General features: G+C 37.6%; 1 protein-coding gene across 2 annotated transcripts in view; it reads left to right on the top strand.

Moving 5' to 3' along the window:
- LOC145984128 (tubulin alpha chain-like) overlaps positions 1-15,263 on the top strand; it is a 68,204-nt gene that overhangs the window by 42,505 nt on the left and 10,436 nt on the right. For both annotated transcript variants that reach the window (XM_083117565.1, XM_083117564.1), the window contains exons 2-3: positions 1,343-1,562; positions 10,067-10,368. In XM_083117565.1, coding sequence (XP_082973691.1) covers positions 1,343-1,562; positions 10,067-10,368 — 522 coding nt within the window. The remainder of the gene's footprint in view (positions 1-1,342; positions 1,563-10,066; positions 10,369-15,263) is intronic.

Here is a 15,263-nt window from a genome sequence, read left to right as displayed (position 1 = left end):
TTATTATGATAAAATCGGCTGAGTGCAAGGGGTTCGTGACGTGAGTTAAAGCCCAGGTGAGATCATTTATTTTTTAACAAGACGAAGAATGACATTTTACAGAAACTAGTCTCCAATGTTTTGACGTAATTTTTTCGATCAATGCACAATAGTGCGTTGTGCCTAATTTGTAGTCAAATGATATTCAATAGTAAATAGCAATAGTTGTAAAAACTAGTGTAAAGGAGAAGCTATATTTGTGCGCTCTTGGATGGGATTAGAGGCTTTTTGGCCAAATTTCAATTTAATCTAAATGTATATATTTTCTATATTTATGCAGTGAAACCGTATCCTCTAAATTGAAATGTTTGTCAGTGTAACTGCTCGGAAACTGTCGACACGTCACACCTGATAGACACTGGTTGAGTGTAATGAATAGGGAATTCGAGTTGTTGTGATGATTCTCTATTCCAGCGTGACCCGGCCCGTAACTTTAACATTCATGTCGTCTCTGTTCCATGGTGTTCTGTTCAATGTATGGTGTCACATTCACAGGGAATGCGGCAGAAGTCTTGTATTGGAAGTTTTTGTTTCTTTGACTGGATGGAGTAAGGCCTTGGTCTTCAGTGGAGGTGTACGAATAGTCTTTACCCTGTGCTTGACGATAATCCTACTCAATTTCCAGAGTTTGTGCCCAATTAATAGAACAGAAATTTTAAAGGGACGATGTTTCCTGGGTTTCTACAAACAGCGCTACGGATTCCTCACCACACCGACCATGCAGACAGGTTTGACTAATTGAATGATATACATTTAACACTAATTTAGAGTTTGCTCTACGTCCCGGAATGGTATAATTTGTCCCGCTGTCCCGAAAAGTTTATTTCGGGACCCAATACCGGAATATGGTGGAAAAGCAGAAATGAATAATATTACACGGTCATGAATTTCGTTTTTTATTAATTTCATTCCTATGCATGAATCCATTATATAAGGTATACTTTTTTTCTGAAAATTATTTTTAAGTCTTAGATTTCTGTGACTTCTGTTGCAAAAACGTCTTCTGAAATCCGGCTACAAGACGGTGTATCTATTTCCTTCCGAATACCTGAAAATAGTTTCTTAAACACGTTACCATCTTTGGAACCCTCCCACAGTTTCAATGTGTAGATCATAGTGCACACATACTACTTTGTTGAATACAGGCCCCCCCCCCTCCCTCACAAACAGGCTTCCGGTTAGCGCCGTCCAGGATTTTTACTTACGAAATATAGGAAGCCTGTACTAATTACATCAACCCTGTAACACAAATAAGTCAGACTTCCTACAATGAATTGATTCAACGTATTGATATTTCTTTCAGCGTGAATGTATATCCATCCATGTGGGACAAGCTGGTCTCCAAATGGGCAACTCCTGCTGGGAGTTGTATTGCCTGGAGCATGAAATCCAACCCGACGGTACTCTTGCTTCAGATAAGGTCAGGCCCAGTGATGACAACTCCAATACATTCTTCAGTGAGGCCGGCCCCAATAAGAGAGTTCCTCGGTGCGTTTTTGCGGATCTGGAGCCTACAGTTATTGGTAAGTTGAAATTAAAACCAATTGCTTTCTGAATATGAAACAGATTGTTTAATATTGTCTGACGGCATTTATTATGGATAAATATTCCTATTTTGAAGGTATCGTTGCGTCAAAATTAGGCTTTATTTGCCTTTGTCATTATACGATGCGCAACTGTCTCTCCTGAAAAAAACTTGTAATCGTATAATTAAGCCTAATAGCAAAGTTAAAGAACTGAGCCATGGAAATATTAAAATCTGAGTTTGTGTGAATGTTTTTGTAAGCTTTCGTAATTTTAATTTTGGTTTCTTGCGAGAAATCCCATAATATAGAACATTAAGTATAATTTGCATGATGTAAGGTCGTATCCGCACCAAATCGAACACCTTACCATTTTTTCCCTGTTCCACAGTAAGCATCTTTCTGTCGGACCTTTCAAACGTATCTTGATGTACACTTCTGTTCACAAAAAGTGGCACACTCGTTTTGAGTTGGTCCAGCTTCGTGGCCGGAAGTACAGCCGAAGTAAATGTTCGGAAAGCTACAGTGTTGCTTACTATCAATCAATTTAACCATATGCAGGGAATTTTGTATCTCTGACTCAAAGAAAAGAGCTAACGGAAAGATTGCAGCGTAAATATTAATTGACTGAATTTTCCAACTTTACAATCAAAGTAACATAAATGTGAAATATTCTTGAAATTTATTTTAAAAAGAAACTAGTTTTTTATGCTCGTGACGAAGTAGTTATCACAATTCGTTAGAATGCGAGGGCCCCTGGGTTCGATTTTGGCCTGAGCGTGGGTGTTCATCGTCGCGAGTAGCCGAAAATGGAAGAAAAGCAACACTAAATAACGAGAAGGAAAAACGCAATAAGAATAAGCGAGACAGAAATAGTGCTGTTGAGATTCCTAAAAATGAATGCAAAAAAAATCTTTCGGGAACAGTGTTATCCCAGTCCAGGAGAAGGCTTGAAGAAGAAATAAACCCCTTCCCCATACACGATGGAAAAAATAATAGAAATCCTAAAGGAAGAAGAGTTTGTCACAGCCAGGGGAGCACATGAGCGGAGGTACCCCCCCCCCCCCTTTCAGTCATCCAGGCTATTAAAAAAAAGTCAATTCTGTTCGCAAAAACTGGCACACTCGTTTGAGTTAGATCAGCTTTGGAGCCGATCGAGTGTGGCAGTACAGCCGAAGTAAAGGTTCGGGAAAACAGCACTCTGCAGTGTTGCTTAACACGAAAGATTTTCATCGGACGCAGAGAATTTTCTGACTGCCGAGTGAAAAGAAACTTACAGGCAAATCTTTCATTTTAATTATTAATGCAATCCAATGTCCAATTTTACAAAAGAATGGCGGAAAAAAATGTTAGATACTCAGTATCCCATAACTAATCTAAAAAGAAAAACCTACCTCAATCCCTTTACTTGGGGAAAAGCTGGATTACCTCTATCCTACCTGAGCGAGTTCTTTGCGAGTGTCCCTTCATCAATTTTCCCATATCATTTATCCTCTTCGTCGCGACTAACTAAAAGTGGTGGAAGAAAATCGACGCTATCAAAAAATAAATCAAATTTGACATTCAAAATGTAATTAGACAGAACGGATATTGAAAGTTTTGGAACCAGGCAGATAAAGGTGCAAACTTCAGGAGAAATCACTACAATAGCATGCTTTCCTCAGCGCGGCTTGCGTCTGTGTCGGTAAAACGTCAGCTTCGTATGAAATCCTGGGTCACAGCTTTATACTTTGTTGTTCGTGTGGCAAGAAGAATATAATCATTGAACACACTACGCGTGTGGCATAATTTTGAGTTTTGAATGTATTTTTTTCTATATTGTGTTACTGAAACTCCACTTATGATTTATTTTCTGGTAACAAATCTCACCCGAACCTCTAACGTTTTTCTTCTGTGAAAAGAAATGGCAGAATTTATGTTCGAAACTTTGGGTTACCCCCCCCCCCTTCTCTCTCTCTCTCTCTCTCTCTCTCTCTCTCTCTTTTTCTCTCTCTCTTTTTTTCTCTCTCTCTTTTTCTCTCTCTTTATCTGTCTGTCTGACTAATTCCTGAATATGAGGAGGAATCTACTTTTAAAATTGTAAAGTCGAGAAATTCAGGTCTGTCTGATTGAAGGCGTTTTAATTAAACAATAATAATCTCCAATTACGATTATTGGACGAAAAACATTGATGGGTTTAGAAAACAAACATAAATTCATTTTAATGATAATTAAGATATTAAAATTATTTTCGGCATATATATAATTATTTGCCATATTTTAATGATATTTTCTCATCCCTCTTTCGTTTGGTGGCCGCTCCTTCCTTCAATAAGATTAAATTTACAATTTTTCTAATCTTATCCATTTTTTAATTTCCATATTATATCTGCAGTTCTGCTCCAAAGTTTCAGAGTAACTTTCTTGTTACAAATTTCTTCTCTTCATCTATTATTTCGCAATTTTTCTGTCCATATTTATTCTACCTCACCCCGTGTCTCTTGGTCTCTGTGTTTTGCTTCTAGTATTTCTTTCCTTCTTTCTATCTATCCTACTTTCCTACTTAGGAAAGTAGGGTAGATACTTTCTTACTTTCTTCCCTTGATAAAATCGTTCTCCATTTTTGCAACCCTTGAGCATAAAGAATTTACCGATATTGACTGTTCTTAGAATTTTTTTTAAAAGATACTAGTCCTCTTGAGGTTAATGGATATTTGCCTTGCTTGAAATCTGTACGGACACAAGTACCAAAATATGCACAGAATTAATTCAACGTGCATCTAACAGAGGATGCGATTTAAGATTTTTTTGTGAAGTACACTTTATGCAGATATGCTAATCTTAAGTGATCATATCGTAATGTGGTGAGCAAGTTATTGAAGGCTGCGTACGAGGAAACGATAAATTGATTGAGTTGGTTTATTTTAATTCGTTTTAAGCCACTTGTGACGAATTACCAAGATGGGGATGAGTGATGACTTGATAAATGGACACTGGCAATCATCTATTTCCAGGCCGGGATTTGCATCCAGGACCTCTGGCGTCATAGCGTGTTGTGCTAACCGCGAGCAAATAAAGCAGGGTCCTTATTGCCATAATGTGTGTACGGGTTGTAGGAGGAGCGATAATGGGAAAATGGATCCTCGTGTGTGAGACTAAAAGTTGTTTGTATTTTTAAATTTCACATGGTCAAATTCACACTCAAGCCGCAACGATGAGAATGAATGATGGCCAGACAGAGATCTGACTCGTCGAAATTGGTATCAGTTATTTTAAGATATTGGAACTTAGATTATTTGTTGATAAAGTTAGATATAAGGTTAACCCATTAGTGCATAAAGTTTACTAATAATGTTTTTTGTATTTTTTTCATAATTTTGGTACTCATGGGGTGCAAATGTCAAACAAATACCATAATTTCAGTTTTATTGTTGGTAACAATGGAACTACGGGTGTGCAATATATTGCACGCTATGCATAGTTAACATGTGTACTGTTTATTCACATCACATTTAAGAACTTGGTTTCTTCTCAGAACATTTTTTCACTGAAACCTATGACTTTACTTAATACTACAAATTGTTACAAGCTTTAACCATTTGCACACTTTTACATTTTTTTAACAACAACAACAATAATTATAATCATATATTATAACTGGTTATCAGTTTTCACGTGGTATTGTAGGAAACACTCAGGATGGAGTCCCACGTTACATTTGTTACATACGTATTTAGCTCTCCCTGAACAATTTTCATTTGCACATCTCCTGACTTTAGGCATTTTCACTGGCCAGTGATTCATCCTGTCATACCGCTCATCGACTAATGGAGTTGCTGCTTGCTTTCCCTGGTTTGTAGCTGTTCCAAACATTTTTAACAAAGCAAGAGCTATGTATCTTCGAAAAGATAGAAGAGATTTTGTACTGTTTCTTGAATTCACCTTTTTAGCCAAAATCCAAGTGTTGGAAACAGAAACATCCAAGAAATATGCAAATATGGGCCACCACCACTTTTTCTTCCTAATTCGTGTGCGGAAGGCAGCAACATTTTGGTCTATTTGGTCCACTCCTCCCAACCCTTTATTGTAGCGGAATATAAGAATCGGTTGTGTGACTGTAATTTTTGTTTTTTTTGCCTCAGACCAACGATTGGCTTGGCCAATTGAGAGTTCCTCAAAGTTTGTAGCTAGGGCAACGACGCTATTGTCGTTCCACCGTACAAGAAGTACATCATCACACGAACAATAATCATGCTCTCCTCTATCCTTCTTTCTCATTTCATTGTTCTTCCATCCTGTATTGTCCCTGTAGCGCATATGCCATATGCAGATAGCTCTTTCATAAGAGCTACAGAGGTGAAATAATTGCCAAAAAAAACATTATGACCTGCATTTGGAGGAATATCAGCTGATTTTATAAAAGATAACACAATATGTATAGGCCGCAGACTTCAACAAACCCCAGAGGAAATAGTCCGGCGGAGTGAGTACGGGAGACCTGGGCGGCCATAGTGGCTTCGTAATGATGCGCCCAGGTGACACAGATTCAAACAAATGTTACATGGGTTGAGTGACTTTTTGATCACTCGGTAGAATTTCGTGCACATTCAACCTGAAAAAAGGAAAAAAAAATATTGAGAAAAAAGAACATATGCATGTATTGATAAATTAGTGTTTGAAGTAAAAAACGAGAACAGTATATGCCCTCTTTATGAATAAATTTAATTATTTTCTAACAAAAAAACAATAACAAGCTACATACATTGTTGTATAACAAGGCTCAACAATTACATTAGGAAATCATGAAGGAAAACCTAGTGCAACATTTCAAGCAGAATCATGAAACAATGGCTTTCAAAGAGGTTGCTATTCATAGCGTACAATATATTGTACACCTAACTTTTATTGTTTCCAGATATCTATGTAAACAGATTCTTTGTGCAAATATTGACTGTACACAAACATGCAATACACAGCTTCCGGGTAAACAAAAAATAGTTACATGAAATGTAAAATAAAATTTACAATTTGAAATTTGCTTACCCAGTGCGTGTTACTAGAAAATCTTTGAGCCATTTTTAAAACTACTTCTTCTTCAGCTTCAACAATCACAATTGCCAACGTTATTAAAAATGTGACTTTTGATGTTCCGAAAACCGTCTTATACAAATACAGAATCATTTTAAGAATTTGATAGAAGAATATAAGAATATTAATGAATGTACAATATATTGCACACTATGCACTAATGGGTTAAGATAGACATTTCGTATTTAGAATAGCGCATATTTATCTGGGACCAGTCCTGGTTAACTGCTCGACATGTAATGTAAATGTTTGTCATAATTCAAATGAATAAAATCGTGAATTACCTATTTCAAGTAGGAAATTCTTTCCGGTTCCTAATTTTTGTAACCTGCGGACCCATTACTCTACATAGAAACACACAAGAGAGAAAATTAAATCTTTCACTAAAAAAGAACAGCCCACTAGTTCTGCTGAGATTGAACAACACGACATTTATTTACTTCCGCTTTCGGGTAAGAATGCACGAAGAAATGCCCCTGAATTGTGAATGCAACATAATAACAACAATAATAAGAGAACAGCGTTCTCAGTCTAAGATGATTAACAAATATGTTGTTCTCACCCGACATTTTCCTCTGTGACATCTCTGGTGACTTATACATGTAAATTGATTTACAGGTAATTTCTGATACTTATATTTCGTGGCCGCGGTGACTCAGTCGGTAACGCGTCTGAATACCATGCTCAAGGTCCCGGGTTCGATCTCCGGCCGGTTCAAACCCGAGAACTTTTCTAACGTTGGAAGCGGCCCCGGCACCGAATGACATGGGTACCTTGGGGGTAAAGGCGGTCAGGGGCGTGATGCTGATCACATCACCCCCACTTATGACCGGATCAAGAAAGTGTGGGGCGTTACCCCACACCCCCTATACGCCTTCATGGCGTGGTGCTAAGCACAGGGGAGCACTTTACCTTTTTATATTTCGTGCAATATATTGCTCCTTTCTTAGAAATTATCGGCGTTTAATATACTAATCGAGGCTATGGCTCTGTCCTAAAGATACAAAGTACAGACTTGAAGTATGGTCTTGGCGGAAGTGACGTCACCTAGTACACTTCGAAAGAGCCAAGAACAGATGGTTGGTGACTAAGCTGCTCGTCAAGTCAACCTTGCAGCAGGTTTTATGTATCAATCCGCGTGAGAACTGAGCTCAGAATCTTCCGTGCCAGTCTTTCCTCAACCGCCGAGCTGCTTACATCGCAGACACTGAGAAAATCCACAGTATTGCCAACCGCACAACACATCAAAACCCGCATGCATGTCAAGTGGAATGTATTTTTGCTTCTCTTTGTCTCCTGAAACATAAAATTTTAAAAGTACTTTCTGCGCATAGATTATTTAATAAATGTGTCATTACTTAATATAAATGCGAAATATCTTCGAAACATGAGAGCGTGTGTGTGTATTTCGAGCACGCAAAAATAAAAATGAACAAAGATAAAAGTAAACAACGATAGGCCCTCTTGAATTTAATGACAATTTTTTTTTTTTGGTTTAGAAAGAAATACATTTATGAAAAACTTGGTTGCTTCGTCCGCAATACATCCGTTCCTGTAAGACACACGCAATTCAAGTTATACCACCAAAAAAACATGATTTGTTATTGGTGATATATACAATCAGGTGCATTGTCTGTCGCTATTACTCTGGTTTCAATTTATGAATCACTTCACTAAACCAGGATTCAAATCTTGGTCTGTCCATTTCTTGCGGATAATCACCCTTCCCTTTCTTTGCGCGGAACAGTAAATATCCACCTTCAACAAAGCTTTCATTGCCGCCAGTGGGTGAAACAATAAGCCTCCCCCTTCCCCTCATCGTTGGTTTCTTCAGCCCTGGCGTGGTTTTGCATGCTGGTATCCTTCCATGTTTTATTCCCCCTTCCCCCACCCACCGAGTTGAAGGACGTCTCGTCCAAATAATAAACATGTTTCTTCTCACTGCGATATCTTTTAATACCGCGGAGATTCTTTTGTCGTCAAAAAACAAACAATCGTTTCCTCTTGCTAAACTCAAACAGCAAATCATTCAACACCCGTGATACAATTCGTGCGCACATTGACGGCAAATCACCTCACGCCCTGTTTTACTTTGATCTTGTTGCCGCAAGGAGGATTATGCATTCAAAACAACTTGCTTGTCTTTGAAGAAAATTTCCCTTCGGACGAAGTCCAAAATAACATTCGGGTAAAACCGCGCGCTGAACAGTAGATTCAGCCATTCTCGCCGCTCTACAATAAACATAGGGTTAAAAGAGTGGGATGTGCAACACTGGTATCGCCGATTCCACGCGTTCTGCAACGCATTCAGTCTCGCTCGACTCGCTCTAAAGTTTCAGTGTCTCTTCAACGCACTACACATTGCAGTTGGCGAATCTACGGTTCTAAGTTCGTCTGCACAGTGATTGCAACCAATTAAGTCCATACCTGCTAATGGATGTACTATTTTGTCTGTATATTACAAATTAAATAACTGTTTTCTTGCAAGTATGCAGTTGTGTCGGAATAGAACCCGTCTCAGTGGAACTATGTTCTTGCGCGCACGTTTGGAACTACATATGCGAAAACCTGCTGCAAGGTTGACTTGACGAGCAGCTTAGGTCACGTGGTTTCCGCACTCGTTGTTCATTTGTTTAAAATCGCGGAGGTAGAAAGCCAGCGACACAGGTAGATACAAGTTATGCCCAGCATGTTGCATGTTCTATATGCTTTCAAAGATTAAAATCTTTTTTGAATCACCCTGTACATTTGCTAAATTCTGCTACACCTCATGAATAAAACTTGCTTTCTTGTCTCATAATACAAAAAGTAGTAAGCAAAATCTCATCAGAATACAAACCAAGTAACTGTAAAACTCACAATTCTATCATTTTTAAAATTGTATTATCTATTTCTCAAACAAGAAGACATTTCGACTTGTTCTTCAATTGATTTTACAATTTTTACCAACATGTTTCTCCTCCTATCCAGAAATTACTGATATAAAATCGAGCGTGTAACCAGTCTTTCAGTGTGTGTATGTGTGTGTGGGGGGGGGAGGGGGTGCTGAAAAGAGGGAAGTGGCAAATGAATGACGAAAGACCTTAATATTAACTAATCGATGTAACCAAAAGATTCGAACTTAAATTCTGTGATATTTCTTTTCAAGAAGAATAACGTTTGATTTTTTGGTGACTTAACAACACAATGAAAAATTCGTTCCAAACTCAAAATTATGCCCTCGCGTAGTCGGTTCAATAAATATTTTCTTCTGGCCAACAAACAACAACAACAACAAAGTATAAAGCTGTGACTCGGTGAAATACTTTCGTGTCACCGGTTTGGCAGAAAAAAAATTGACCGCACGGGGAATCCCTCATGTTGAAGATAAACAATAACTTATGTGAATTATTTTAATCTTAGATTTCTGAAATACAGATAATTTATATATTTTTTAGATCAAATCCGAAATGGAACGTACAAGCAACTCTTTCATCCAGAACAACTTATTAGTGGGAATGAAGATGCTGCCAACAACTACGCTAGAGGACACTATACCATAGGAAAAGAAAGGGTGGATATTGTTCTTGATCGCATCCGCAAGTTAACAGAAAGTTGTGAAAGTCTTCAGGGCTTTTTAGCTTTCCATTCTTTTGGAGGAGGCACAGGATCTGGATTCACGTCACTGCTGATGGAGAGGCTCTCTGTGGACTATGGAAAGAAGAGTAAACTGGAATTTGCTGTATATCCAGCTCCTCAGGTGAATTTTATATTAATTCAATATAACACTGAGTAAATATGTGCAAACTTATTATTGTTACTGCTGTCATCACTACAATGTGTTCACTTTTTTAAAAAATAATTTACTTTCATAATAGAGATAGAATTTAATTTTTTCCCTCAACTAAAACAAATAGACTCGACAAATTAATTGAATGAATTCACTTGTCAAGTGATTTAAAGATTTATAAATTTTGTGACAATGCAGTGACCGTGGATTTTATGGCCTCCCCGATTGCGTAGTGGTAATTAAATAGTCTTGTAATCAAGGGGTTTGGAGTTCGTTCCCATTTTAAACTGTAGGCCCACTCAAGATTAGCCTATTTGTGCGTGAAGTGAACTTGAAAGAGGAATTTTAGGGAGCAGCTACTAACATATGGAAACTGTTGTAGATGTTTGACATCAGGTAGACGGCGCTAAATTTTGCCAATTTTTTTCTGCATTTGATGTTCTTTTTGTTGAGCTGGACCAAAGATTGGATAGTATAACCCCCTCAGATATGCCAGTGACAATATATCCTAAGTCTTCAATATTAGTCACATTAGTATTGTATTATTCAAGTACACTTGAACTCGTTAAACAGCGACTAGAAGATATGGATCGGCAAGAAATAATGATGGAAACTGAAACTAAAATATCACTAGACCTCCAGACAGGGGACATTCGGGAATGGGAACAAGCAAATTATATGAAGAAAGTAAGCAAGGAAGCAAGCGAGGGATTATTATGGCTGAGACTGGGGGGGGACAGTACGCTAAAAAAAAAAAAAGAGGGAGGTACATATGAATGTATAATATGACGGGACGGATCACCTGTTTGCATGCCAGGGAACGCGCGCCCTGCAGGACAAATGGCTGGAGGGTGTGGGATAAGAAGAAGCACTCAAATTAGTTGTGGAACAGAGTGCAGCAAGTGTGGAAAAGTTGGAGAAAGTTGAGTGTTTTTGGTGAAAGGGAAGGAAAAGAGAAGTGAGGCAAGGAAGATAGACTGTAAGAAGAACGAGTGGAGTGAATGAGCTGTTAGGGGAGGGGAAAGAATATGTACATAGGGGACACACTAAGAGACAGTATATAAGATAAACTAAATGCAAAAAATATATACATATTGTAGAAAAATCCAAATGTTATGTAGTGCGTACTGCTTATTGCTCGCACATGAAAGAATAAATCTAAATCTACTTTCAAATCTACTATTAAAACACTACATAATTTTGAATTATATTCACAAGAGCAAGAAAGTGCTGGATATCTCCTCATATTAGGACAAAAACATGGACGCCCAGAAGCAGGAGCAAGGGGGCACACCTCCCTGGAAAGTGAACGTCATCCTTATATATAATTCACACACTACTTTAATTTGCAACAGTAATTTAATTATTATAATGGCGTTGCGTTAACGGAAGGAGTGTTTTTGAGAGGACAAAATGGGGGAAAATATGCCTAGTTTGCCCCCCCCTCTCCGAATAATAATACATTGCTTGCCCATCCTTGGAAAAATCCTTCACACATTCATAGGCAAACTTTAGAATTATATATTTCTTTGGTTTCTTCATGGCACTTTGACAAAACTGTAAGCATATTAAAACTAATATGGCAAGCAAAGAGTAGTAAGTTATTGTAACCTGAATCTTATAATTAGGGCTAGGAATTTGATGCAAATGCATCTTTTTTTTTGTAAGGCAGAAACATTGCATAAGTAGATAGGAACGTGTTTTACACGTAAGTGAATAAATTGGGATGCCTTTTTAGGGTATTTGTTTGAATTTTTTGACTCTTTGGAGTAAAGGTAATTTTTTAAACTTTTTAAACAGTTTGTCATTCTTCGGCCTTTTAAAAGTCATATTATGCATTTGCTACATTTTGGTGAAAGAAGGGACATTTTACATGCAAATGTAACCCTTTGAAGGGGAGAGGATCCCGATTCTCGTCTCATTGTCAGTTCTGAACGACTGTGTTTCATGAAACAAATAAATTCTGTGCAGTATTATTGATATAAGCTGTTGTGTAACAATGTTCAAACAATGTGATTTCCCACTCTATCAATAAATACATTGTCGCCAGACGGATTGTTGTTAAAAAAGAAGGGGTACAAGGTTTCGTGCTCTGTATTGAACATTTTGTCAGGGAAGCAATTTGCACTCCACGGAATTGAAAGTGACTTAACAGCAAGTGCTATTGTTCATTTCAAGTACGCTCCTCTTGTCTGTGGAAGTCCAGAGAAGTTTTTCCATGTACAAGGCTCTCTTGTCCGACAATCATTCACTTTTCAAAATTTGCATATGATTTTCATTTTGTACTGCAACTCTGTACTTAAAAGTGTAAAAGATGACAAAAAGTGAACTTTCTTACTTGTACTACCATACGCAATGAACATGTGATACACGTTAATTTGTAATTTGAATTTCTCTTGGTAGTTTATAAATTTGTTTCACAAATCGTTCAGAATTTTTAGATCATTTTTCTAAGTTTATAGGGCATTTTCTTGGATGTATTAGGTCATAAATGCATTTCTTAAAGGTCATTTTTTGACAATATTAAGGTCATCAAAATCTTAGCCCTACTTATAATAATATGGTGCCCTTTCGTGTCGTTGAATACAGGTAAAACTTGCTTATCTACACTTGATGATAAACAGTGCCTTTCACCGCCGAGGTGGCCGTGGAGCGGCGGCTAGCGCGTCAAGAAGTAAGAGCCCGTCTGCCGGCAAACTGGATGCAACATCTGCGTAACTGGAACAGCTAACTATGTGATGAAATAAGCTCGTACAATAGCATTGACAGTTACAAATAAAATGAGCATGTACCTTGTTACAAAAGTTGTTGGAAATTATGTCCTCCAGCATCCACACATATACGGCGTATTTATAGGAAATTTTCACTAACACGTATCAGTTCCTCTTCCGAAATTGCTTCAGTTTCTCTCCTGATATTTTCCTTCAATTCTTCTAATGTATGGCTTCAGATTTAAATGCTTGGTAGCTCGCCACGCAGACGTGATCGAAATGTCTGTTTCTTGTGAAAAGCGCAGGAGAGATTTTTGAGGAGTGTGTTCCATTCGTGCTCCAACGTCGTCTAATTTCTCCTCAGTAAGCACACGCTGTTTTACCTTTCGCTTCTTATCAAGAACAGATTCTGTTTCCCTAAATTTGTTCACAGGTTTTCGAGCACTGTCTGTGTGGAACAGGAACATCTGGGAATTTAGCTGCAAAACACAAAATCTCGTAATGACGCAAGGGTAGGGTGACCAGACATACACATTCAAAAGAGAGGACAGAGCATAGTGAAAAAGGAGGACAAAGCCATAAAAACGAGGACACCGCAAAAAATGGCACCACATTTGCCATTACTCATAATTTTATAAATATAAAAAATCTTACCAACACTTTGCTCAGACACTTTTCAGATGGTCTCTTTCAATAACTTCCTCGTACTTTTAAGCAAAGAAAACAATCTCCTACTCTGTTATTTAACAAATGACAAAGAATATCTACAATTTGAAGATATTATAATGAAATAATCCCACAAGTGAATGCAAATATAACAAGTAATATTCGCTTTAACTTATTTCCAAAAACCGAATTAAAATTTTAGGTAGTTTAGATTGGGTAGAGAAATATGACTTAATTCCACGAACATTCCTAGCAGTCTTTCAATAGCAGGGGAAAGTGACAGCCACCTTACACTTTTCCTCATAGCCTATTCGTTTCTTCCATCCTTTAAAAGCTGGATATTTTATTTCAAGATCATTGTTGAATTTACACTTAGTTCCGTCATTTCATGGAAGTAAATATTACTTAATAATCAAAATTCTCACTACGCGTTTCTGTATCGCGTATGTATAACTCGAAAAGGAACTGGCCGATCTCCGTGGCGGAGTGGTTAGCACACCGTGCCACATCGCCAGAGGTGCCGGGTTTGAATCCCAGCCTGACCATGAGTGTTCTTTGTGAGTGTCCCTTCATCTAAATCATCATATCATCTCTCGTCTCCGCGATTAGCCAAAAGTGACAGAAAAGCGAAGTAAAATAAATCAATAAATCGAAAAGGACCTGCACAGACTACATGCGTTCCAGCCTTCTCAGAAGGTAAAGCAACGAGTTAGAATAATACTACAGTAATGAATAGTTGCGGAATTTTGCCTATTTGTCTCTTGTATTCCTTTGTAGTAAAACACAGGCTTTAATGTTTAAAGTTCGTTTCGTGGTGTTTCTAGTCCGAAAACGCATTTTTATAGTGCCTATAAATGCCTATTTCGAGGGTTAGTGCCTATTTTGCTTAATACTTCATCTTTTTTCTACGTGCCTCTGACTTTCCCTACATTGAAGAAGGCTTTGTTGATGTTGTGATGACTGAAATCTGGTATTCGCCAGATTGGAAATTTTTTTAAAATATTTTTATGTTACAATGGTGCAAATTGTTTTTTCCATTATTTGTTCAAATTCGCGCAGTCGTGAGCAAAAGCTCTTTTTGTGAGAATGACTTTAACTGATGATTCCCCGCAAATGTGAATTTCGATCAAAAGAGTATTAATAGTTTGCTAATCGTTAGCGCACTTTCATGTATAAACCGAAGTGCTAATACAGTATAACTGTGCATTGTAAGAAGAAAATTGAAATAAGTTCACATTAAATACCTATTTTAATGTCTTTTAAATTTTAGTGTCTTTTAAGTGGGGTGACCATACGTCCCGCTTTGACTGGGACAGTCCCGTTTCAGAGGCGTGTGTCGGTCGTCCCGTTGATATGATTAAAATACTCTTATTTGTCCCGTTTTATAAAAGTCTTGGAGTTATCTTGAAAACCAAGTATAAATTTGAGACATTTCATGCTAAAAAGAGATATTGTATTGTTTTGTGTGTGTTCCGTTATTTGTAGAGC

Source organism: Lepisma saccharinum, chromosome 2, assembly GCF_977018435.1.
Source record: "Lepisma saccharinum chromosome 2, izLepSacc3.1, whole genome shotgun sequence".
In the NCBI taxonomy this organism is placed as follows: Eukaryota; Metazoa; Arthropoda; class Insecta; order Zygentoma; family Lepismatidae; genus Lepisma; species Lepisma saccharinum.
Note: the sequence above shows the minus strand (reverse complement) of the source record. Positions and strands in the feature narration are given on the sequence as shown.